The sequence below is a fragment of the Polyergus mexicanus genome, unplaced genomic scaffold, assembly GCF_030449975.1.
Source record: "Polyergus mexicanus isolate NDT 795.1 unplaced genomic scaffold, iyPolMexi1.0 SCAF_2, whole genome shotgun sequence".
Classification (NCBI taxonomy): Eukaryota; Metazoa; Arthropoda; class Insecta; order Hymenoptera; family Formicidae; genus Polyergus; species Polyergus mexicanus.
In genome coordinates, this window is record NW_027223322.1 from 1,551,536 (window position 1) to 1,573,830 (window position 22,295).

At 35.9% G+C, this 22,295-nt stretch overlaps 4 protein-coding genes across 7 annotated transcripts in view; 3 read left to right on the plus strand and 1 right to left on the minus strand.

Moving 5' to 3' along the window:
* The window catches only part of LOC138943136 (uncharacterized), a 91,971-nt gene extending 78,934 nt beyond the window's left edge, over positions 1–13,037 (plus strand). For 2 of the 3 annotated variants that reach the window (XR_011448412.1, XR_011448414.1), the window contains one exon: positions 12,901–13,037. The gene's annotated coding sequence lies outside the window, so the exon portion shown is untranslated. Of the gene's footprint in view, positions 1–6,249; positions 6,441–12,900 lie in introns of those variants that run through there. The other variant, XR_011448413.1, reaches the window with a different exon arrangement.
* Positions 13,038–14,000: 963 nt separating this feature from the next.
* LOC138943164 (uncharacterized) lies at positions 14,001–15,029 on the plus strand. Its single transcript, XM_070313741.1, has 3 exons — positions 14,001–14,270; positions 14,406–14,526; positions 14,636–15,029. The coding sequence occupies exons 1-3, from the start codon at positions 14,010–14,012 to the stop codon at positions 14,989–14,991; spliced, it is 738 nt and encodes a 245-aa protein (XP_070169842.1). The 5' UTR covers positions 14,001–14,009; the 3' UTR covers positions 14,992–15,029.
* A 296-nt stretch (positions 15,030–15,325) lies between these two features.
* Positions 15,326–16,710, plus strand: LOC138941391 (uncharacterized). The gene is made up of 4 exons (XM_070311014.1): positions 15,326–15,880; positions 15,990–16,144; positions 16,235–16,393; positions 16,532–16,710. The coding sequence occupies exons 1-4, from the start codon at positions 15,708–15,710 to the stop codon at positions 16,708–16,710; spliced, it is 666 nt and encodes a 221-aa protein (XP_070167115.1). The 5' UTR covers positions 15,326–15,707.
* A 324-nt stretch (positions 16,711–17,034) lies between these two features.
* On the minus strand, positions 17,035–21,974 carry Uvrag (UV-resistance associated gene). Of its 2 annotated transcripts, XM_070313794.1 has the most exons (9): positions 21,539–21,974; positions 21,237–21,441; positions 20,496–21,083; positions 20,251–20,420; positions 19,953–20,179; positions 19,700–19,870; positions 18,650–19,594; positions 18,443–18,509; positions 17,036–18,361 (listed from the first exon to the last, which is right to left on the minus strand). In XM_070313794.1, exons 1-9 carry the CDS (start codon positions 21,641–21,643, stop codon positions 18,167–18,169), a joined length of 2,673 nt encoding a protein of 890 aa, XP_070169895.1. In that variant the 5' UTR covers positions 21,644–21,974; the 3' UTR covers positions 17,036–18,166. The 2 variants fall into 2 exon arrangements, with proteins under 2 accessions (XP_070169900.1, XP_070169895.1); XM_070313799.1 differs by lacking the exon at positions 21,539–21,974 and having other exon boundaries at positions 17,035–18,361; positions 21,221–21,287.
* Between the last annotated feature and the right edge of the window lie 321 nt (positions 21,975–22,295).

The following is a 22,295-nucleotide window of genomic DNA, read 5'->3' on the forward strand; positions in this document are numbered from 1 at the left end:
TATAATTCTATTGCACTTGCTCTCTCTCTGTCACTCTCTTTAGCATTTTTAGATTTCGCCTTATGATAGAGTTAGAAGGCTCGAATAATCAAATTAGAGCATGCTATGCTTCTAGTCTTGACTCGTAGAATGTCTGGGTCGACGATGAGTCAAAGAACTAGAATGATACACGGTTTAATTTTACTTATAGCCGAATACCGTGGGCGAACAAGGGAATCTCGAACGGCGCTTTATATGACGTGTATATTTAATGTTTAATGCGTTTGAAAGTTTCGCGTTCAAAACGTCACTATTAATGCAATATTTCAATAATATTGGCGATCCTCGTCTGCAAATATTATTCATTAATATTATATTTAATATTCTGCTTCTAATTTAACGCTATCTTATACATACGTAATTTCTTGAAAAATAGAAAGGAAAAGAAGAATGTATGTATATATATCCTCATCGATAAAAGTTTTCAAAAATATTGTATTTTAAAATATGATCCATCTCTTTTTAATGTCTTGACACAGATGCAAAACATACGTTCACTTTTTTATTTTATTGACCCTCCAATTTAACGAAGTAATGTATTGAAAATTTTTGCGATCAACGAACGATGCATGTATTAAATTTGACGCGCGCATTCGTGTGCATTCTCCTTTTTGGATCTCGTCTCGTTCCAAGATCTAATAAGAGATCCCCCCCTCCCCCCCCCTCCAAGGCCTTTGGCCTTTCGTCGGGAGTGCACTGTCTGGCCGCGCGCGTTGCTTCCATCCGAATGCAACAGCTACCTGTGACGATCTACATGCATACGCACGGCGCGCGGCGAGAACTTATTTATGGATTATATGGTGGAACCTTTGCCAGACGACGGAGATCTCCGTACGAGAAGACGACGGGAGCCAGGCATCGCTACGTGTGCGAGCGTAGTATTGTATGTCAATAGTAAAAGTGAGATCGAAGCTGAACAAGTTTCTGAATTTAAATGCGATAACTGTTTCTATTGTTTATTAAAATTTTATACAATTTAATGATAATGATGAGATTAGCACATATATACAAATATACACACGGATTTTCAGGCAAATAAATATACATATATATCGATAATGCAACCGAAGAGCTCTATTAGAAAATTGATAAGCTACATTCTCCTAACCATTGATATTTTTACGCAAAATATAATCGGCAAAAGGGAAAAAAATCCGTTACAATATTCTTAGCGAGATATAAGTTTATTTCGTATGTTGCTCTATACCAGAGATAAAAGACCGAAGATATGAAAGATGTAACAAAATCGTTTGCAAATCATGTAGATTGCAAAAGTCATATATTTCTTATTCACAATATACAAAACCGCAGTTACTATACTAATTCATTAGCTTTTTTTTTTTTTTAAGTTTTGTAGCTCATTTAGCGTAAACTATTTTTAACTTTTATATTTACGATATCCGGTCTCATTTTGAGAAAATAAATTTTAAAATTAGCTACGCGACGTAATGCAAAAGTGAAACAGCTTTTGCCTAGGTTTATCGCAAAATAGATGTTATAAATGTTTACCCATATCAGTTAACAGTTGACGAGTCGCGATATAATTTCTCTCTTTTAATGCGTTCATAAATAAAATAATAAGCAAGCCGTATTATAAAAAAAAATTCATGAAACTAAAAATAATTAATATAACTAAAAATAACTATAACTAAAAATAATTATATATATATATATATATATAAATAATAAAAGACAATTGAACAATTTTATAAATCTCCGGAGAAGATGCAGGTCGATAAACGCACAGTAAAGACATAGAAACTATTTGCGGTAAAGTAACCTATCAATATATATAAATAATTGATATAAATCGATAGATGTGATAAATTAAATTTCTGGCAATATATTTTATGACAGATGCCGCGCGTCGCGCATGATGAAGTGACAGCTTCGGAAATTTTCCCCGACGTATAGCACAATTTTCCCGGCCATGCAAACCTCGTTGATTTCACGGGAGGGTGTATACGACTCACACGAACGCGCCAACACAATCACGTGAATCACGTTAGCTGGCAGAAATCCACGAAAATGATCCTAGTAGATGCATAAGCCGTTTCGACAGGCAATCTATTAACCCGAGAAATAGGGGTTTTCCGATGCAAAATATGCATACGTTCGGTTTACTCTCGTATGTCTAATGTAATCTCAACGCTTTTATTTTATTTGTGTTAGGATTCTTTAAACGTAAATCACGCTTTTAAACGCCCATAATTAACTATTGATTAATCGTTTATAAATGAAAACGGTTTAATGTAAAAGAAATTAAAGAAAATCAAACAAATAGCTCGTCGAAAATAAAATCACAATCTAAATGTAAATGTATTACTTATATTATATTCGTATTATTAATACAAATATTTATCTTGCAGAATAAAATATTTACTACTGCTATACACAATTATTTATGTATATTAAACAATTATAAGAAATATACGGTAATTTTTATTCATTCTATATATTTCCCTTTTGATTCGTTCACATAAAAATAGTATAAACGAACGATAAAAAAGTTCCAAATGATATCCCACAAAGTAATAAAATTTTATGATTTTTTTTCTTCTCAATATTTTTCTCTAAGACGAGCCCTGTCGTGTCGCTGCGAATATACCAAAAAGAGTACGCGTTTTAACATTGGCCTTCACATTCACGATTTATGCGTTCATTTTCCGGCAACCACAATCCCTGACAGATTTTCGCACTTGGAGCGGAGAATCGGGAAGCTCGTCAATTGACCGTGTAATAAACGGTCCCGCGGCGATGGATTATCAACGTGTCAGTCTGCCTGACGTGCGCGTATCCAAGACGGACCAGGGAAATCCCTGACGCGAGAATGATCTTTAAATATATACGCGCGATCCCACCCCCGCCCGATCGCCGATCCGTCCGACTGTCGATCATGTTTCGTTACAGAAACGGTTCCGGAACGATCTAGAGCAGAGTAGATTTGTCTCGGGCTGGGTTAAGCTTACGTGATCTCTTTTTCTATTTCTCGCGCGTCGGTTGTTTCGTTCACCACGCGCAGCGAAATAATAATGTGCGAAATAATAATCTAAATTTAAGCAACACACTGCTGATGACGCGCGTACGTGTATTTATTGACAAATGGGCTCGTAATACATACAACGCGTACATACATATATATACAATGTAGTCGAGTAATCGAAGGACGGGATGAATAAATCGTAGCGCTTAATAAATCGATGAAATTATGCGTAATCAATTCGTAATCAGTCCCGTATAATTTATTTAAAGAGAGTTGATATAGGGCACTAATTTACGTAAGATATATGTCCTTGGCTTTTATATTTATTTACTATTTATATTTATAAAATCGAAAGCACACTCGTATTTTTTCGAGAAATGATTTATTGAGAAAAATCAACTCTCAATAGTGTAATTTATTACAATCTAATATTTATAATTCCAGCCATTATTCTTTCGAGATGATACTTGTCTTCCGTATTTTACAGCATATCTTATTTACAAAATATTTGTATAATATAGAGCGAATCGCGAGGAACGATTTTCACATCTGGACCTTCAATTATAACATGGTCGGTATATTAATATCGTAGTGTTTTCATTCTATTGTACAGCACACTGCGCTGCTGTAGATCAGTGCGCAAATATTGCGTCGGTTAATCAATCTTATGATGACTCGTCGATATATCTAGCCCTCGCAAAACATGTCATCGATATTATTATTTAGGAGAAAAATTGTCGTTGGTCATTTGTCAAAGGTGGTTATTTTTCGTTGTCCTCTTCGTGCGATTTTTAAATCACAGAATAAATAGGATGGAGAGAAAAAAGGATTTACACGCGAGAACACGTGTTAGCACGATTCCAAATATACTTAGCCGCTAACTGAGAGAGTGTAATACGATCAATAAATATTATTGTGAGATAATACTTACGATTATATAGAATTGCAGTTAGCATTAAGGAAATATCGTATGAAATATTACAATATTGCATTGACATGTCGAAAAGACTACTGACACACGCATATATATATAAAGTTATGTATTTATGCAAAATTCGAAGTATAAATGACGTAATTTTATTTTCATCAAAATAATATTATGCATAGAGCTTTGTAATCAGTAAGTAAATTTCCTCTTAACATTCTGTAAAGTGATAAGAGATATATTTGAAAGAGAGCTAAAAAAATATAGGTTGTATTTTTTAATAATTTATTAATATATAAATATATATATATTTTTTAATATATATATTATTTTCTACGAATTTTACTATTAGTATTTTTGAAGGATACTTGGTAAAATTACGTCATTACTGCTGTGAATTTTTGATATCTTATCCGAGCGAGGTAGGAGCACGAAGCAAGATTCGACATATGATCGAAATCCAAAAATCCAATCGAATCGTAAATTTTATCCATTGCGGACTCGAATCGAAAAGTTATTTCATTGCTCGTCAATCGCACGTTACAGATCCCGCGCAATGTAATACACGTGTCTCGAAGTGCCTAAACATTATCGTAAATTTGATCCTTTACGATCGCGTCTCGTTGAAGAAAGTTAATGTCACGCGAAATGCTTATCGCTGCGCATATACGAGACACGATCGGCTTTACTCGCGTACTTCCACTCAACAAAGGTGTCAAAGACGGGAATACATAAGAGTTGGCAAATTTACGAGAAGTCTTTCTCTCTCGTTTTCAAAACAAGAAGCAACGATTTATTATGAAATTTCTCTTTCAAGTTCGAACGTGCATTTCGCTTCCCGCAAAGTATTCGACTAACACATAATAAACCTGTATCGTTCGACGAGCGCTTTAATATACGAGAGCATTTCATTAAAGAGAGTTTCTCGCGTCGAGATAAATCCCTGGCTTCCTTCGCGCTCCACCCGACCGAACTTGATCACAGCGTAAGTCTCTTACCAATAATGTAGTGGTACTTGTCGATGAAATGCGCGGTGGTTTGAATTCCCATGAGTGCCCTGTCGATGTCGGTGTACCAGTTGGACGCGGAATATCGCGGTTCCGACTGCGCGTAATTGACACCTGGCATCTGCGAGTCGGATTATGATCTCTTCTTTTATCTATCGAGACGGGCGTTTCCCCTCTAATCGGCGAGCGACACCGTCGACGACGGGAACCGGGCGCCGTCCGACCGAACGCCGACTCGAATCACTTCCGACTTTCCTCTTCCCGAATTTGCGCGGATTCTCTCACTCACCGCCGGAGCATTCACCTCACCGCCATGCCACCGCCACCGGGTATCTATCTCGTCATCCACTCTGTGCAGATGAATCACTGATCTTCTGTGATCTAGGCTGAGTCACAAAGCGCGTACGCTCGCTTCGGAAGAGGAAGAGGAACGCCGATTCCGACACGATCCGCGAGTTCTTTTATCGCGTTTCTTATCACCCGATACTCGCCCGTACCGCGAAACTAACGAAGAAACGGAGCGAGGCACGGTTCAATATGCATACGAGGCGAAGAATAGAATAATATACAAGTGCGAGCACCCGCTGCGAAATGCTTGTGAGATTAATCAGAGCTTAATCGATGTCGGGAGAGAGAGAGAGGGGATTCGCTATTTTTAGACGATATTATCTACTCGTTTATAAAAATGAGGCGATTAAGAAACTGTTACCAACAATAAGCTGAACGCACCATTAATGTCACAATCTCCGAACAACGCAATTAACGTGATTAATTAGCGTTTAATCGACTGAACTTTAATTAATTAAATTTGATATTTTTCAATGAGATATTTTTTTTTAATTTATCGAGAAAGAATTCTAAATGGTTGCAAACTATTAATTAAATCGAAATAATTCTAACGTCGTTTATAAAGATACATCGAACAGATTGATATTTATCAATTCATTTATTTTATAATGTTCAAAATACGAGCGCGTCGCAGCGAAAGAAATTAATAGAGCAAGCTCAAGGATAATCTCTATCATTATCTGCATTTTAATTATTGTCCGACGTATTATGTAACCTGATATCGCGGCGTTTTCGTAGAAATACACGTCGTAAATCGATTTTACCATATCCCGTCGTCCGCATCGGACATGAGAGCCACGTGATCGACGTAAATGTTTGGCGATACGATATCTATAGCGCCAATCCCAAGGATCTCAAGTTTGCGTTGACAGGAACGTCTTGACGTTCCCCGGAAAGAACGTCACTTGACAACGTCGCGAATCGATTTATCCTGAACTATATTACAGCCCCTATGCACAACGCGACATGTGATTGTTGTCTGGGAATTTGTCGAAGAGACGATCACAACGATGAGATAAATTGCGCGTCTTTCTCAATCAACGCGATCTCGCGTTTGGGCGATTTTCCTGAGAGGTCTTCTCTCCGGATGGATCTCTCTAACTACCCTCCTGTGGTGTCGACAACCACAACCACCAGAGTCGACACGCTTAACGACTACGAAACGACGCGCTCGCTTCTCGCGACTGGCGGCGAACGACGCGGCGGCTGCTGCGGGCGCGATGCACGATCAACTACCACCGTTGAAGAAGAAGAGGTGAGTCAGAGAGACAGAGTAAGAGAGAAGGAGAAAGAGCGCTTGGACCGATAGGCATTGGCAGAGCGCTGGGACTCTCGGTGCTTATTTTAAAACCACTGTCCTTCCAACTCGCAAACGACGCCGTCCGTCCTTTAGCGACACGACGGTACCGTGTAATCTCCTGTAGCCACGTTGCTGGTGAACATATCAAAATCGGATGGACCTTTCTCTCTCTCTCTCTCTCTCTCTCTCTCTCTCTCTCTCTCTCTTTCTCTTTAGCGACGTACAAATTTACGAGAGCGATTGGTTCCCAATTCGAATCGCGTGGATGCTGCGTCTGGAGTAGAGACAATGTACCGATGAAACAATTATAACAGCAAACATATACAAAGAGATAAACACGATTAACATTCCATCTACTTTGAACATCATCAGCATTATCTTGCTGCTATAATTATTTAATATTCTCTAATAAATAATAAATCGACGCGTATCGATATAAAACAATATAATAGAAAATACATCACTATCAGAATAGACAGGGATAACATCCTTTAGAAAAATTACTCTTTCTTTAAAAAAAATTATTCTCTAATATTTGATGAGGAATTTTATGAATTTTTAGAGTTTTTTTAAAGATTGTTCTTTGGTGTGGAAGATGATTATAGTCAACAATAATGGCGTGAAATAATTTTACGCATTAGAAAATGCATTTAAAAATGTTGCATATTAGAAAATTTGATCGAGAAAATGACACGTTGGGCAATTAAAATTCAACAGACAAAGGTACATACGTACATCCGCTTTATGCGTTTTTTGATCGCACCGTTGAGCAATCCTTTGAATAATGCGAAATATAAATGGAATTTGCAGAAATTCTATAGATCGCGGAATGAGGACGGTGCAAAAACTTCGCGAAACGAGAACGGGGAGAACATCGGAGTATCATATAATTATTGGAAAATCGAAAGAGAGAGTAGTTTCCTAGGTTTGTTATTTTGTCGCAACGTGCTGACGTTCATTCAAGCGACATCCGATCTATTGGCAGCTTGTCTCTATAATATTCTTCCTGAATATCCACAATATACGTGCCAGGCCGTAGATAAGGCGAATGATCAATTCGAATCAGATTTATGAGCATTCGAGAATAAGCAAACGTTCATTACGTACAGGTGAATCTGCATCCACGTGATTAGCTACAACAAAAATATCGCGACTACTGCAAAAGATTCACTGGAATTTTTCTAAAACACAAAATCGAAAAAAGAATCGTTAAAGATCTATCTTAAAAAATGCATATTTAATCTACGTAAATGCAAACTTAAGTGATAACATTTTTGCAAGATATTTCGTGTACACTATTTTTTTATTACTGTTATTGTTGCATGGGACAATTTTTTTTACATCACATTTAAACTAGTACAAAAACTGGCATTAGATTTCTTGGCAGTGTTTGTGAGACACAACAACCTTCGCGTGCGATCATCACTCGAGAATATTAATGCGGCGATTTTATTAATTTAGAGAAAGAAAGGAATATCTTTGCATTGAGATTGAATCTAATCGTCGTAGAAACGGTAGTTCGGTAGAAACTGCATTATATTGAGAATATTTTCCGAATGTAGCAAGCAGCCTTGAAAGTATTCCGAATTCTTTAAATTATCTCTAGTTTTCCTTATTTTATAAATATTTATCAGATAGATGTGCTACCAGATTCACGTTTCTGGCTTTTTACAACATCTCTCTCTCTCTCTCTCTCTCTCTCTCTCTCTCTCTTTAATAGATGATTAAATTTTCCTGCAAACTCTCTCGCAGCTTCCTCGTTTTAATTTTCTCGATTTAATATATACATACGAAAGATAACCTGATTTAGATTCTTTCGCGGAAGCTCTGTCAGTAGACAAAGCACGGGCAGTCAGACAATTCCCGAGAACGGATTGACACAAGCTTTACATCGTTGTCACAGCGCCGTTTTTCTGTGTTTCGTCGAAGCTCCAGAAAATTCTACGAGCTTTCACGAGCGGACGCAAAGTTCGTTAACCCTTTCTTTAAAAAAAATCAAAGAACGCGATACTTCATTTTACTGACGTCGGATTTTCCAAATGTTCTTGTAGCGCGAGAAAAGGAATGTCCAATTTTTTATTCCACCGATAAATAACGAAAATTGCGAAAGACAAGTAGAATTTAGAAATGTCTAACGCAGCGCGTCTCGTGTTCTCGGAAGAAATGTTTCTCGCACTTGTGTTTAAAAATCATCACTTTATAGCGCGCAGAAACTAACACTTTATTAAGATACTTTCCTTAACGCGAACGGCAGTTTGGGATAATTCAGGGTTCTTATATTAATAACGAAAAAAAAAAAAAAAAAGAATATTGAAACAAAATGGATCTATGATTCCTCAATTTTTATAAAAACGATCATTTTTATTTATAATTGTAATAATTAAAGGATGACATATTTAATAAGTATTTTATAAAAATACAAATATATATATAGAAATTTTATATTATCGTGGAAAAAAATAAATAAACGTAAAATAAATTGTCAATATATATATATATATATATATATATTCTTTATTAACAAAGTTAATCTTATATTGTGACAATTTAAACTCACGTATAAATTTATTAATCTAATAGAGAGAAATTATAGGGATGACAACGTCGAGTTGACGTTTCGTGTCAAGCGGAGACATTTTAAATGCGACACGTAAAACTTTACGACGGCAATTCTCAGTTTTACGCGACGCGTGTCCGAGGAATTCCCATCTTCGAGAACCCTCGCTATCTATCTCGAACTAAATCGCTTACAATTCAGTAATAAGGGCTTCTTTACATTTTGTCTCGTCGTATATTTGTGAAAATATAATTTTTCGCGGAAGAGAATAAGAGAGGGGAATGTTTATCTCTGCGCAAAGAGAGATCGTCTCGGTGCGAGCTTATTAATTCCGCCGACAACGAGGGGGAACTTGAATCTCCAGGACTCATTTATCCTCCGGGCGATACGTGGACATCGTTGCGAGCGAGGGATATTCGGCTGACGTTTTATATACAACAGAAAGAGCTCTTCCCGCCTATGATCGCGTTTTACTTTACACTTTACGCCACGGTAATTTTACACTTTGTACGCGAATGAGTTTTCTCGCCATTCCGCGAATTGTTCGAGGTCCTTTTCTCTCTTTCTCTCTCTCTCTCTCTCTCCTGTTCTCTCTACCCTCGCGGATTATTTTTGACATCGTTCGTTGCGCGCAGCAAGACTTATATCAAACGTTTAATTGGACGCCGCGTCGAGAATGCGAATAAATGCGACGTAAATTCGATGGGATGGGACACCTGCGCATGGACGCGCACGTGTCGACGTAAAACCATCACGTGTGTAAACGTCACTATCCGTGCTGTGTCGGGGTGAAAGCGCCACGATGCACTTTGGTTCCGCTTTTAAAACACACGTCTGAATTTTTACAATATTCGCCGTTTAATGGAAAAAAAAAAAAAAAAAAAAATGGATATATATATATAATTTGAATTTTGTATAAAATATCTTGAAACTTTGGCGAAATAATACCGGAAATCAAGGATACTTCAGACAAAAATAAAAAGAAGAAGATTGTTTCCAGGCAAGTCCAATGGCAAGATGTTGCACGGACAGTTTAAAGTAAAATTTTCCTTCTTATATGATTTCATTTCACTTTCTTTTTAAGGTGGACTTTGTATCGAGGAAATTTTAATTTCAGAATTAACGACAAACATATGTGTGAGGATAAGTAAAGTGTTTGAAACAGCGGTGACTCAAGTCGATTATTTACGAAATCGAAATAAAGTCTCTAAAGTAGATAGCTGGCTTAAACTCTCTAACTCTTCAACTCGAAGAACGTAAATAAATTGATCGAAGTGTTTATTGAAAGAAACGACGGTGATTATGGGACAGATAAAGCTCTGTAGTTATAAAAGCTCATCAACTATGGAAAATCCACAGGGTTACAAGGAATATTTTTTTCTCAAAAGTTGAAATTTTAGACGGTGTCTCAAGATAATAACGACTTGGTCTCCGACTAATACAACGCGCCGTTAAATTCGGCCCATTAATTTGTCCGCGACACACGCTCTGTATACAGCTCGGCTCTTCTTTGTCAACGATTTTTCCTCTCCCTCTCTTTTCGCCTTCTCTTCTCATATCTCTGAAGTAGCGAGAATCTCGCGGTTGACCGAGAAAAAAAAAAAAAAAACGGAACGCTCAGGAACGCGACTTATAAATCACGGGTTAACGGCTTCTGGTCAGAGTTGATCCACTATCTCGCGCTAATTCGCTCGAAACAATAATTTGCTCCGCGTCGAGATTTACGGCGCAAGAGCACGTGCGTCGGTGATTTTTAACATGCGACGCTGATTTTTCTCCGATTCCTCGTGTCTTCTCGCGCGAATCTTTTGGACCCAAGCGGGAAAAGGGCAGACAAAACGCGTCGTAAATCTCTGACGCGCTTTTTTTTCATTCATCCTTTCTTTTCTTTCTTTGTTGAATCGATCGTTCCTTTATCTCGCGACAAGCGATGCCACATTTCGCAAAACACCTCTGCATCCAGATGATTTCATCGTCAGAATTTTTAGGAGTGATCCTCGACGATAGATAGTCGAAAGCCTCGATATCTCCCTGGCAGATAAATTAGGACGAGATGAATATAGAAAATTCATGTTCACGTTCCTTGTATGTTATGTCCATTGATCATTCGTATAACATTAAAGACGTAAAGCTATATAGATTCCGACAAGCTGTCTCGAAAGCACAGACACGGCGATAAATATAATAATTCAAGAGATTCAAGATAGATTTTTTTTTTTTTTCAGAATAAATAACAGTTTTATCACTCTTGAGCGCAAACAAAACGTTACGTTAAAAAAAATATATATATGTTTAATTGAGGAATATTTAGAGTAACGTTCTATCTTTGTAAGCTCCATGATTTTACATCATGTTACGGGGAAACGAGCTTCCTGTAATCCGTGAGAAAGGAGAAATAAGCATGATAGAGTTGCTGACGAGATGCATCGCAAAGGGTCCATCTATCGCGCCTCGCGTAGGTAAATCCTACTAGGAGGCCGGCTGTGCGTATGCACGACGACTTCGTCGTTCTTCTTTCGTCGACGTTGAGCGACGACGTCACGGTTCTATTTCTGGCGGCGTGGACGCAGCGATATCTTTAGAGCGACCATCGGGTACAGCCCGTTTCCGAGCTTTCCTTCCGTCGAAAACGTGTTGCGCCAGTTGACGAGAGAAGGCGCGAGACGGAGATGATTTATACCGGTTAAATCGGACCACCCCTTTCGTATCCTCCTCTCTTTCCGCGAGCATGGTGCTTTTAATATTTCGTTACTACTACTACTACTACTACTACTACTACTACTACTATTATGACTGCTATCATATGCGAGTACTAATTTCATCCAAAATGCGATGTCCAACACGAGATAGACACCTTATGGTGGAAATTCAGTTCGGATTTAGAAGCATTCTAAAAATCGCATGTTTGATTTTGCGGGATAGGATCAAAGCGTGGTGCCGATGGAAATATCAGCTCTTATTGTCGAGCTATCGATTAGTCGATTAAAAGACTAATTTGAAAAGAGAAGATGATTTCCAGGCCGGAGGAGAGAAAGAGAGAAACGAGCAGGTCTAGAAATGAACCTCTAGATCTAAAAATTGTAGCGAAATGATGAGAAGATGTTTCGAGTTTTACGATAATAACGATAGATAAATATTCGGGTACTTTATAAAGTTGAAACGATGTCAAAACAGAAGCCGCAGATTCGACTATGGTACAACCATTAAAATATCTCGATCTTTCATCTTATTCTCTATACATTTTTTGTTTTACATTTGCGAGCATAATCATGAAATAGAATCAAAGATCGAATGAAAAACACAGTTTTTTTTTTTTGCAACGTCACTTTACATGACTCAGACAAGTAAAACTAAATTATGTTTTACCATAAAAAATGATATACAGATGATATCAATCTTTCACGTGTTCATACATTGGATTCATATGTATTATTAACTGTTGAGGAAAAGAAAGAGGATATTTATTATGATCTTTCGCTAGAAATAATTAAAAATGCAATTTGAAAAATGCAAACAACGGATAAATAAAACTCGTCAGAAATCTGCCGAGCTAATTAACTAATTTAATTTGTTATTAATTAGAAACAAGATTGCCTGTAAGTTTCATGAGCAAAGATTTATAGAGAAGGTAAATGAATTCCTCTCTTGAGTGCCAATGGAAAAATGAAGCGAGGCAACAAGGCAAATTCCGGAAGCGGAATCATTGCAAATTTTTAATCGATCTATAATCTCTAAATAAAGCGAACGTGTCCTTTGCCGATGGTGGCCGAGAAACACTGGGCTCGTCATCGCTCGTCAGATCTACATCGAACTATCTGTTGCCTCTGGACCGATGCCAAACACCGATGAGAAAGAACATCGTCTACAGACGAGAATCAAATGGATGATTCTCGTTCTTTAATCGATTTTCAAGCCCGATCATTATCGGAGCAATTATCATATTTGATGTATAAATCGTCTGGTCGCGCGAATAATACGGTAAGGATTTTTCCTTTATTGATATATGTAAACAGAGATTTTTTAACACATTAGAAAAGACGCGAAGAGAAGATAGATCGAAAGCTGAAAATAATTAAGGTTTATTTATGGTTCATATTAATTATAACAACCGCTTGACTTGAAAATGAATAAGTTTTTTTTTCGAATCGGCATCGCGCCAAACACAATAATTTCCAGTTTACGATGCCGTCTTTTATTGCTACTTTGCCCCTTTGTTTGTAATAATACGGACGAATGCGAACAGTAATACTGCCGAATATTTACTGTGAACGGAGTTTATTTATTCTGCCAACTATTACGATGAAAATCGTTTTATCATTGATTATAGCGAATTGAGGAGAATCGAAATTTAACGATCGATTTTTCTTATTAATATTTTTTATCGATTATATTTTTTGTGATAATTAAAGACGCAAAAATTTGAAAAGCGTTTTTTTAATAAATTGACGATCGATTAAGGTTAAGCTATCTAACCGAAATTTGGGTCAAAGATATACAAAATTTTGTCGTACAAAGATGTAAACGTACAAGTGTAAAATAATTGTTTAAAAAATTTATTATGGCAACAATTAATAAGAAACGCATAAATATTTTAAAATTGATGTAATGGAAATTTAGAGAAACGTAATCTCTATCGCTGTAAAATGTGGGTAACGTGTTGGCAGGTAAGGGAGAATTGGCAATTTGTTAATTATATTTATATTTATGTTTAATAAAAATTAATATCAATATTTAATTGCCGATGGTGCCGGACAAGGATCAGGAAAATGTGTAACGGCGATGAGAGACCTCTAAAAAAATCTTGATAAAATTCCCTTCTGTTTATCACCTAGAAATAAAAAAATTAAATCATGAATCAGAAAAATCACTTTGTTTCGATTTATCAGAAGGACTATACCTGGCCTCACGTGCTAGGTATATGTCAAACTGAACTGCCAGCCAAGCCAATCGCAGTTAAAGTTTGCGCTTGTACCGATTCACCGCGAGTGCTTAAAGAGCTCCTGGATGCAAGTCTCGATCGGACTCAGACAAAACCTAAGATTTGTTCCAAGACTAGACCCATTTTGCACGCAATACAATTCGATCGGCCGTCTGATATTTGCGTGAGAAAAGTAAATACTCTGAATTTTATTTTCTCAGAATTTTATATATTATATAATATAATTTAAAAAAATATCAGTACATAAAATATATAGAATTTAGTTACAGAAAATAATGCGATTAAATTTCGAATTCAATTTTTAAAGCTCGAGGAAGAATGTCCCGATCTAAATGGATTGTTAGAGAAGACGCGTTCGGACGAAAGAAGAGCGCGAACGGATGCTGACCGTTTCAAAACGACGTATCAAGCGCATTATAGTGATCCCGGTGAGCGTGATAAAAATATTTGCAAAATATTGCGGAGATTACGCACGTTTACCGATATTGCGTTGTTGTGGTCTTTTTTTTACTTGGACGAATTTACATTTCTTTTTAGCAGCTGCACGTATGACACAACGTGACCTAGCACGGGCGATCATACATACGGGCGATCAGCAACTGCAATGTCGTATGCCAATAAAAATAACGATAGAGACTGATTGCCCGCCGCATTGTCAACCCTCTCCTTCGAGAGTAAATGCAAACTTAAAGCATGATTACAAGCGGAAGAATGGATCCAAACGTGGAAAGAGATGCGAGATTGGCAGCGAATTACAGACGTCGTTGCCATCCTGGAGAACCGAGTACCAAGACAATATTAGCAAAATCGGCCACGCCATTATGCGAGTTAAATTACATCATGCGAAGAAGAAAACTTTCCCACTGCAGTATCAGCGCTGTATATCCGATTAAAAAAATTTCCAATTAGTTGTCGATCTGAATAAAACGATGTAAAAAGCTAAAAGTTTAGTATTAATAATTCGTCTGTCTGTACAAAAAATATTTTGCGTATTGAAAAAAATAACATAAAGTAATTAATTAAAGGAATAAATAAAAGAGGTAAAGTTGTAGGAAAGAGTAGAAAGGAAGGAAAAATTTGCATTTTGACATTCAAATTTTATTTGTAAAAAAAATATGGACTACTTCAGATCTTATCTGTCATCGTGTATTTCGATCTGTGATCAAAATTTATTACGTAATTATTTATGCAGAAATATATATGTACCTACTAACGTAATCGAATTGACCGAGATTATCCAACTGGCCGTTCTTGTGAGAACTAAATTTCATACAACGCGAGAGATAGTCAAAATTCACGTATGTTTATATAAGATGAATCAAAAACAGCCGAATCGTTCCTCGTCCAAGTTATAATTGCATTTATTGAATATTACATTATGCGCTCTGCAGAGCGACCATCACGCCGATCGTGTTGGTGAAAAAATGCGTCGTCTGGCTATTCCGAGGAATATCGAAATTTAATCTTTCGCGAGGTGCCGCTAACAATTTATTCCGCATGGATCCATCCCTGCCTTGTCTCGCCTAGTCTAGATGTTTTCGAAAATTTCCGGTGTGCCTTGCAATTTAATCCTTAAGAAAACTCTCGCGAAATCGAACTCTGACGCAAAATGTCGAATGCGCCAGAAACTTTTCTTAGCATAACGAAACAAGATTTCAATTGGCCCCATGCAAAATCTGTCGGACCACCGCCACCCCCGATGGATACTCAATTGTATCTTCCCAGACCCGATCCGGAAGATTGTAGATGCGACGCTCACAGTTTAGAAAATAAAAAAGTCAGGTAAATTCTAATTTTTCTATCAAGATATATTTATAATAATCTCAGTCCAAATATAAAAATATTTCTCCGTATCAAACCATTTTAAAATCGTTCTTATTTTCTTTTAAAGATACAAGCAGTTGGCCGATAAAGAACGTCGGCTTCGTGACGAGCTAATAAAAGTCGATCGTCAAATGGTACAACTCACGTCATCGATGTTAGATAGTACTTGCGATATGGACGAAACGATGAAGAGCATTTACAAAACGGATTACGAAAAGAGAAGTAAGTTGGCTTAATATTTGTTTACAAATTGTATTGGAATAAGTTTGATATATATATATAAAATCTTTATCATTTTTATCATCTTATTAGGCCTGCCCGTTACGGAATACAGGCCATTAATGGCAGCGGTGGATGCACCGATTACGCCGATAATCGTCGATTTAAAGGATGCTTATAAAGATCCGATTAGATTCAGGTATTCGGCTATGGACAGATCGACGATTCAACCCGCCAAGACGATAGAAAAAGGTAATTAGAGTAATTAAACGTATAGAAAATATTATATAATGAGTATATAAAATTTGCGTAAAGATTTCGAGCAGCGAAGAGTGTGTATATCTTGTTTTCTACATTAATACTTATTATTTCTAACTGAATTAATCGCAGTTTCAGAAATTTGCTCCTTCTGGGATGAGACATTTGCAGGCTGTTCAGAGTACAAAGATACCATCAGTAGAATTGGTTTGAGCAATATGAAAAATCAACAGCGATATTTAGAACCTCTTCTTCCATCGAAAAAACTTGGCGATTGTAATTTATCGAAGGTAATGCAAAGAAATATATAACGTGCATAAAAAATAAAAAACATTATCAGCATAATATGTTGCATTTGTAATACAAATAGAAAAATATGCAATTTTATATTTGCTGTAATCTTTACGTATATTCGTGTCTGAACAAATATAAAAATATTTATTGCAAGATATTACTAACATGTTTCATGAAATGTATTTAAAAAAATGAACAGATATAGATCTTAAATTTTTTAAATGTTAAATTAAAATTTCATTTTAAAACTAAGATAACACATATACCTGCTTATTGTAAAATGAAGGAAATCTAGAAACATGCGGACAAGATATAAATTTTCCTCCTTTATCCCTTTAAATATACAATCTCTTTATTTATCACATTGCGGTAATTGGTTATTAACGAATTTGATAAAAAAATCGTTTTGCTATTCTCTTAGATTGCTTTTTGCGTTTATCTAATTAGGTTACAAATTAATTATATGATCGTTTCGCTAAGCAATTATGTGATTTTATGTACTTTACTTGGTCCTCGTACATAAGTTTACGATTGACATTCTCAATGGCAAAAATATAATCACCTTATTGATGCATTCAACCACTTGTATCATAAACATAACTAAATATATTAATCAATTACATTTAGAGCTAAGTACAGTGAAAATATCTAGAGATGAATATCTATTATATCTATATGTACAAACCTTGTGTATTATATATCACCTCAATTTAATAAAAATACCTTCGTACAGAAATAATAACAATGAACATTTGTAATATATTACAATAATAGAGTTGCAACTTAATACAGTATCGATACCTATACACATCTTGCTAACAAAATTAAGAAAGTTTTAACTTATATAGACATTGATTAAAATTACTAAAAAACACAAGTGTGGACAATGCATAAAATAATATAGCTGATGATAACGTTCTCATATTTGTATATCACATGTAAAAAGATGCATAGTCATAGAGAAACTATCACTTCTACTGACCGTAATCTTATATTGTATTGTTATATCCAATAATGACTCTGTCGTATTTCCGATAATATTTCTCCGAGTTGTTTACATAAACGGGAAAGAGAAAAAAGATATAAGTAGAAGACTTGTAGAATAAACATAACATTTAGTTTTTTTTATATATAAATTTATATTTGTCAAAGCACGTACGCGTAATCCTTTTCACATTTTTGCACATTGTAAGGTTTATAAATAATTTATTATAAACATTTTATTTTGTTATTTTTAAATAACTAAAAGATAATGTTTTTTATATATTTTATATATATTTCATAATTCCAATTTAAAAATTCAAAAAACTCAACTTTAAATAAGATTTTTATCATATTATATACAATGTACATAAGAAAGAGATGCCACATGTAATTCCGATACATAAACTGATCGTGTCTTTTTATGACTTTTTGGTACTGATGATATATATATCATTATTAGGGCATATTTTTGTGACATAGGCAAAGATCTTAAAGACGCGGTTTCATAACTTTGAAACTGGTTTTCTTGTTAGCTAAAGCTTCGGTGCGCGCACACACGTTTTCCGAACTACGCCTAATGATGTCTATATACTCACTCGATGCTTGAATGTCACATGGTGTTTCTACTTCGTCGTACGAATAGCAGTCTGATTTTGATGTATTTAAAATCGATCTTGTATCCACCTAGAGATATGAAATAGATTCTATGACTTAAATACTTTATAACATTATTAGAAATGTGAGAAGGCATCGATCAAAGTTTACCATTAGTTCTGTTTTTACAATATTTTCAGGCCACTTCTCAACATGAGGATAACTCGGTCTATCCTCTCTAAAAGAAGCCATTATGTATATATATACATATATACGTGTGAAAAATTATTAATTTACACACACACACACGCACACGCACGCACGCGCACGCGCGCACACACACACACAACAAAATATAAGTAGATTATATCTACTTACGTTGAATCAAAGCAATGTTTTTGTAATGCAGCGTTTCTTGTATATTCTTCTCGATAACTGGAAATGGAATTTGTTCTCTGTTTTTGTTCCGATTGTTCGTAAGTACACATGTTATCCAAAGATAAGCACGATTTCGCAAAACCTTCTCTACTATAAATGGCAGTTTCCATAAGCGAGCTTCGAGTACTATTTTGTTCGCTCATAATTGTACTACTACTTGTATCATAATTTTGTGAAACGTCGTTTTTGGAATTATATACTTTAGTGTGTTCGCCGTTCCTTAACACATTATCTATCTCATCTTTGACATTTCTCAAACTGTCATCAATCGGGAACACATTATCGTCGATTCTCTCTTTTCTAGCATGATTATCATTACAATTATCATCCACGTCATTTTGACTACTACTGAGAGCCATTTCACAGCTACTTATAGAATTGGAACTTCTGTCTCGAGCATTTGCGGAACTTTCCAAGCTTTCCGCGACATTTCTCGCTTTAGAAACCGACGTAGGTATCATGATTTCGATATTACTCTCAATAACAACCTTATTGCTAATCTCGACAAAATTATCTTTATCTTTAAGAGTTATATTATCGATATTATTCAAAATGGCACCGTTTAACGTCTCATTACTGCTATTACTCGACCTGTCTTTAGCCAGTACCAAAGTTTTATTGTCAATGGCACTCTCTTCTGATTTACAAATACGCTTTGATTGGTTATCCAAGGCAGATGATTGCACAGGTTTGTCCAGACCCTGATCCAAAGAGGATCCAAGCGACGACTTGATATTCTTCAACTGACTCATTGATCGAGAAGAGCGATGACATTTCTCAAAAATTATTTTTTGGAGTGGTGGCGTGAGAGGAGGATTTTGTTTACCATTGCCACCTTCAGTGTCCAAAGATGAGGTAGAAAATGTTCGTTTCGAATCGTCCAAGCTATACACAAAATAACATTTAAAAAATGTGGCAAAAAACAATAAAAATATGAACATATATCAGACAATATGTGCTCGATAATATACTACACTATAAAATACATACTGCATCTGATTGGGTTTTATATTAATCAGCGTAGCGAGATTTGGTAGCGTCGCTCTTAAATCGGTAGTAGGAAGGCCGCAATACCATCGAAGTTGTGCGATGTTTTTATTCAACAGGTATACAGCATAATGAAATTGCAACTTATCCTTACTTCGAGCAAACAGTGGAAATCTAAAAATATATGTGAGCGATATATACATAGCATAAATTTTTGTTACACTTGCAAATAAAGATAATTTCGAAATATGCTTACTGTCTGTCGTTGTCGGGTAAACTTTCTGTAATGTGATCTATAACTTTACTACGCGAGCCATAATGTATGATAGGATATCTGGTCGGTACATTCAGAAAATTTGCAATCATCTGTGTTGTATGTGCGACGAAACCTAATGCAACAGCTACTTGAGTGTCATTTGATAATTCTAATTCTTCGCTGTCTGGTAAATAAACATCGTTTATTTTGAATTTTCCAATATTATCCTATGAAATCAAGAAAAGAGTTAGTCGATATATATTCTAATATCTTATATTTTTTTTTAAGGTTCCTATACCTGTCTAATCGAATATATTAAACTCAATTCTGAGATTAATTGCCGTCGCCTTTGCGCTAATTGACTGCTCATTTGCAAGTACGTTTCCCTATCCATGTGATTTTGCCGCCATTCATTCAGTCTTTTCATGTCTTTATTCAGCTCTCTATATCTTTCCATCAAATCAGAACCTGGAAAATAAGTCTTTTTATTACCTTTTCTATATTTTTTCAGACATATATCAGATATTCTATTCATATATCTACCGTGATCTTGATTTTCTTCTACAATATTAGTATGTAATTGGTTTAATACGCGAATTTCTGCCATTTTTCGCGCTCTCTCTTGGTCTAACAATTTCGTTCTAAATTTAGCCATTTCTAGCTCTTTACGTATTTTCATAATTTCCATTTTCTTTTCCCTGTTCACTCTCCGTGGTTGCAATAGTCTATTCAAAGTTGTTTGTGGATATTTGGGAGTATGAAAATCATCACCCGAAGCAATGCGTACTCTGAGTGCTTGCACCGACTCTGTTTGCTGTTTTAGTGCCTGCATTTTGCTTCTTAAACTACTAAGCTTATTTACAGTATAACTACTCTTAACTTCAGATGTATTTATATTCATGTAAAGATATCGATTCAAGTTCGGATTTGTTACAAAGCAGTATGCGGGAGTGAAGTATCCACCTTGAAAATGGAATATCAAAGAATTTTTTTTCAGGATGGTCTCTAAATTAGTTGGAAGTTTAGGACCGATGTACATTAATCCTGTGAAAGATATCGCCCAGGTGAAGAGGGTTACATCATTTGTATTGTCATCTCGCATTGAACGCCTCCAGATCCTTAGGATAATCTCTGTTTAAGAATACAATTATTTCTTTATTTCTTATGTGAATCACGTAAACTAACAGTGAGACATATTAACGATGCAATGAAAAATAATATACGCATACTTATAGAAGAACAAGAAACAAAGCATTTATTGTACTAACAGACAATAGCGCTCACCACTGGCTGTTGAATAACCTGTGGCATACAGAGTGGGCACTTCAAGGCTCAACCATCTTGGATTGGCATTGTCGATCGCCTCGCTCGTATACAACGGAGACGACATGCTTGATTTATGCAACGTGTAATAGAACCAACATACTTCTCCATTTACGTTGGCTTTCAGATTATGGCCTATTATTTGTATCAAACTTCTAAGCCGTAACTGAAAAATTACACAGCATGTAAAAAAATAATAGCGTTTGTGTCTTGTGTGAAAAATGTATCTTTATTGATGTCAATTTTTAATTATTGTAACTCACCTGTTGTGTGGCGAGGGGAAGCCAGATCTTATACCGCGGGGCGATTCGCGGTTGAAGGGTTAAATCTAAATCCTTAACGAGATTACGTGATTCGGAGAGCTCCATCGTGTAACTTCATAGTACTGCGATAGTATTATCCAGTAGCAAAAAAATCTCACAACAGTGAAACGCTTTAATTAATTCGCGTAATTAGAATCGTATATACGCGCGAAGGTTATGCCGATTCATCACGAGATAAAGCGTGAACGAACAAATCTGTATTTAGTGATCGCACGACGAATGCATTCGCGAAGGCTCGCTTATCGCGCGTGGTTTCACGTTTCACGATTTAAATAATTATATACGTATTAAAATGAACAAGCGTGATAACGTCTGACAAATTCTGACAGTTCTTCGTATGTTCGTATTGACATCTATCGATACTCTGGCTGACATCTGACATGCCAATTCATCCAGGTTGCGTTCGAAAATCTACCTGAAGTAAAGTGGCGCTCGATTGACCAATCAGGACGCAGAAATTTCTTTTGTCCTGATTGGTTAATCGAATGCCGCTCTATTCTGACGCATAGATTTTCGAATGCATTTCTAGATCATTCCAGTACAGTCAATTGTTAAAAGAAGGCTAAAGAGGAAACTGTATACTTGCAACTTACTTTATTTTTATCATATTTCTCTCATTTTAAAGAATACAAAGCTTACTTTTTTCGTACACACATTGCGCACTTTCTTTATTCGCCTAATTTCATTCTTTTTTTTT

Coding starts and splice junctions, on each gene's coding strand:
- LOC138943164 (XM_070313741.1), top strand. CDS start 14,010: ATGAATCAGAAAAATCACTTTGTTTCGATTTATCAGAAGGACTATACC. Junction 14,271..14,405: donor CTGATATTTGCGTGAGAAAA/GTAAATACTCTG, acceptor CAATTTTTAAAG/CTCGAGGAAGAATGTCCCGA. Junction 14,527..14,635: donor AGCGCATTATAGTGATCCCG/GTGAGCGTGATA, acceptor ATTTCTTTTTAG/CAGCTGCACGTATGACACAA.
- LOC138941391 (XM_070311014.1), top strand. CDS start 15,708: ATGTCGAATGCGCCAGAAACTTTTCTTAGCATAACGAAACAAGATTTC. Junction 15,881..15,989: donor TTAGAAAATAAAAAAGTCAG/GTAAATTCTAAT, acceptor TTTCTTTTAAAG/ATACAAGCAGTTGGCCGATA. Junction 16,145..16,234: donor AACGGATTACGAAAAGAGAA/GTAAGTTGGCTT, acceptor TCATCTTATTAG/GCCTGCCCGTTACGGAATAC.
- Uvrag (XM_070313794.1), bottom strand. CDS start 21,643: ATGGAGCTCTCCGAATCACGTAATCTCGTTAAGGATTTAGATTTAACC. Junction 21,084..21,236: donor AGGTTATTCAACAGCCAGTG/GTGAGCGCTATT, acceptor ATTCTTAAACAG/AGATTATCCTAAGGATCTGG. Junction 20,180..20,250: donor TAATATATTCGATTAGACAG/GTATAGGAACCT, acceptor TTGATTTCATAG/GATAATATTGGAAAATTCAA.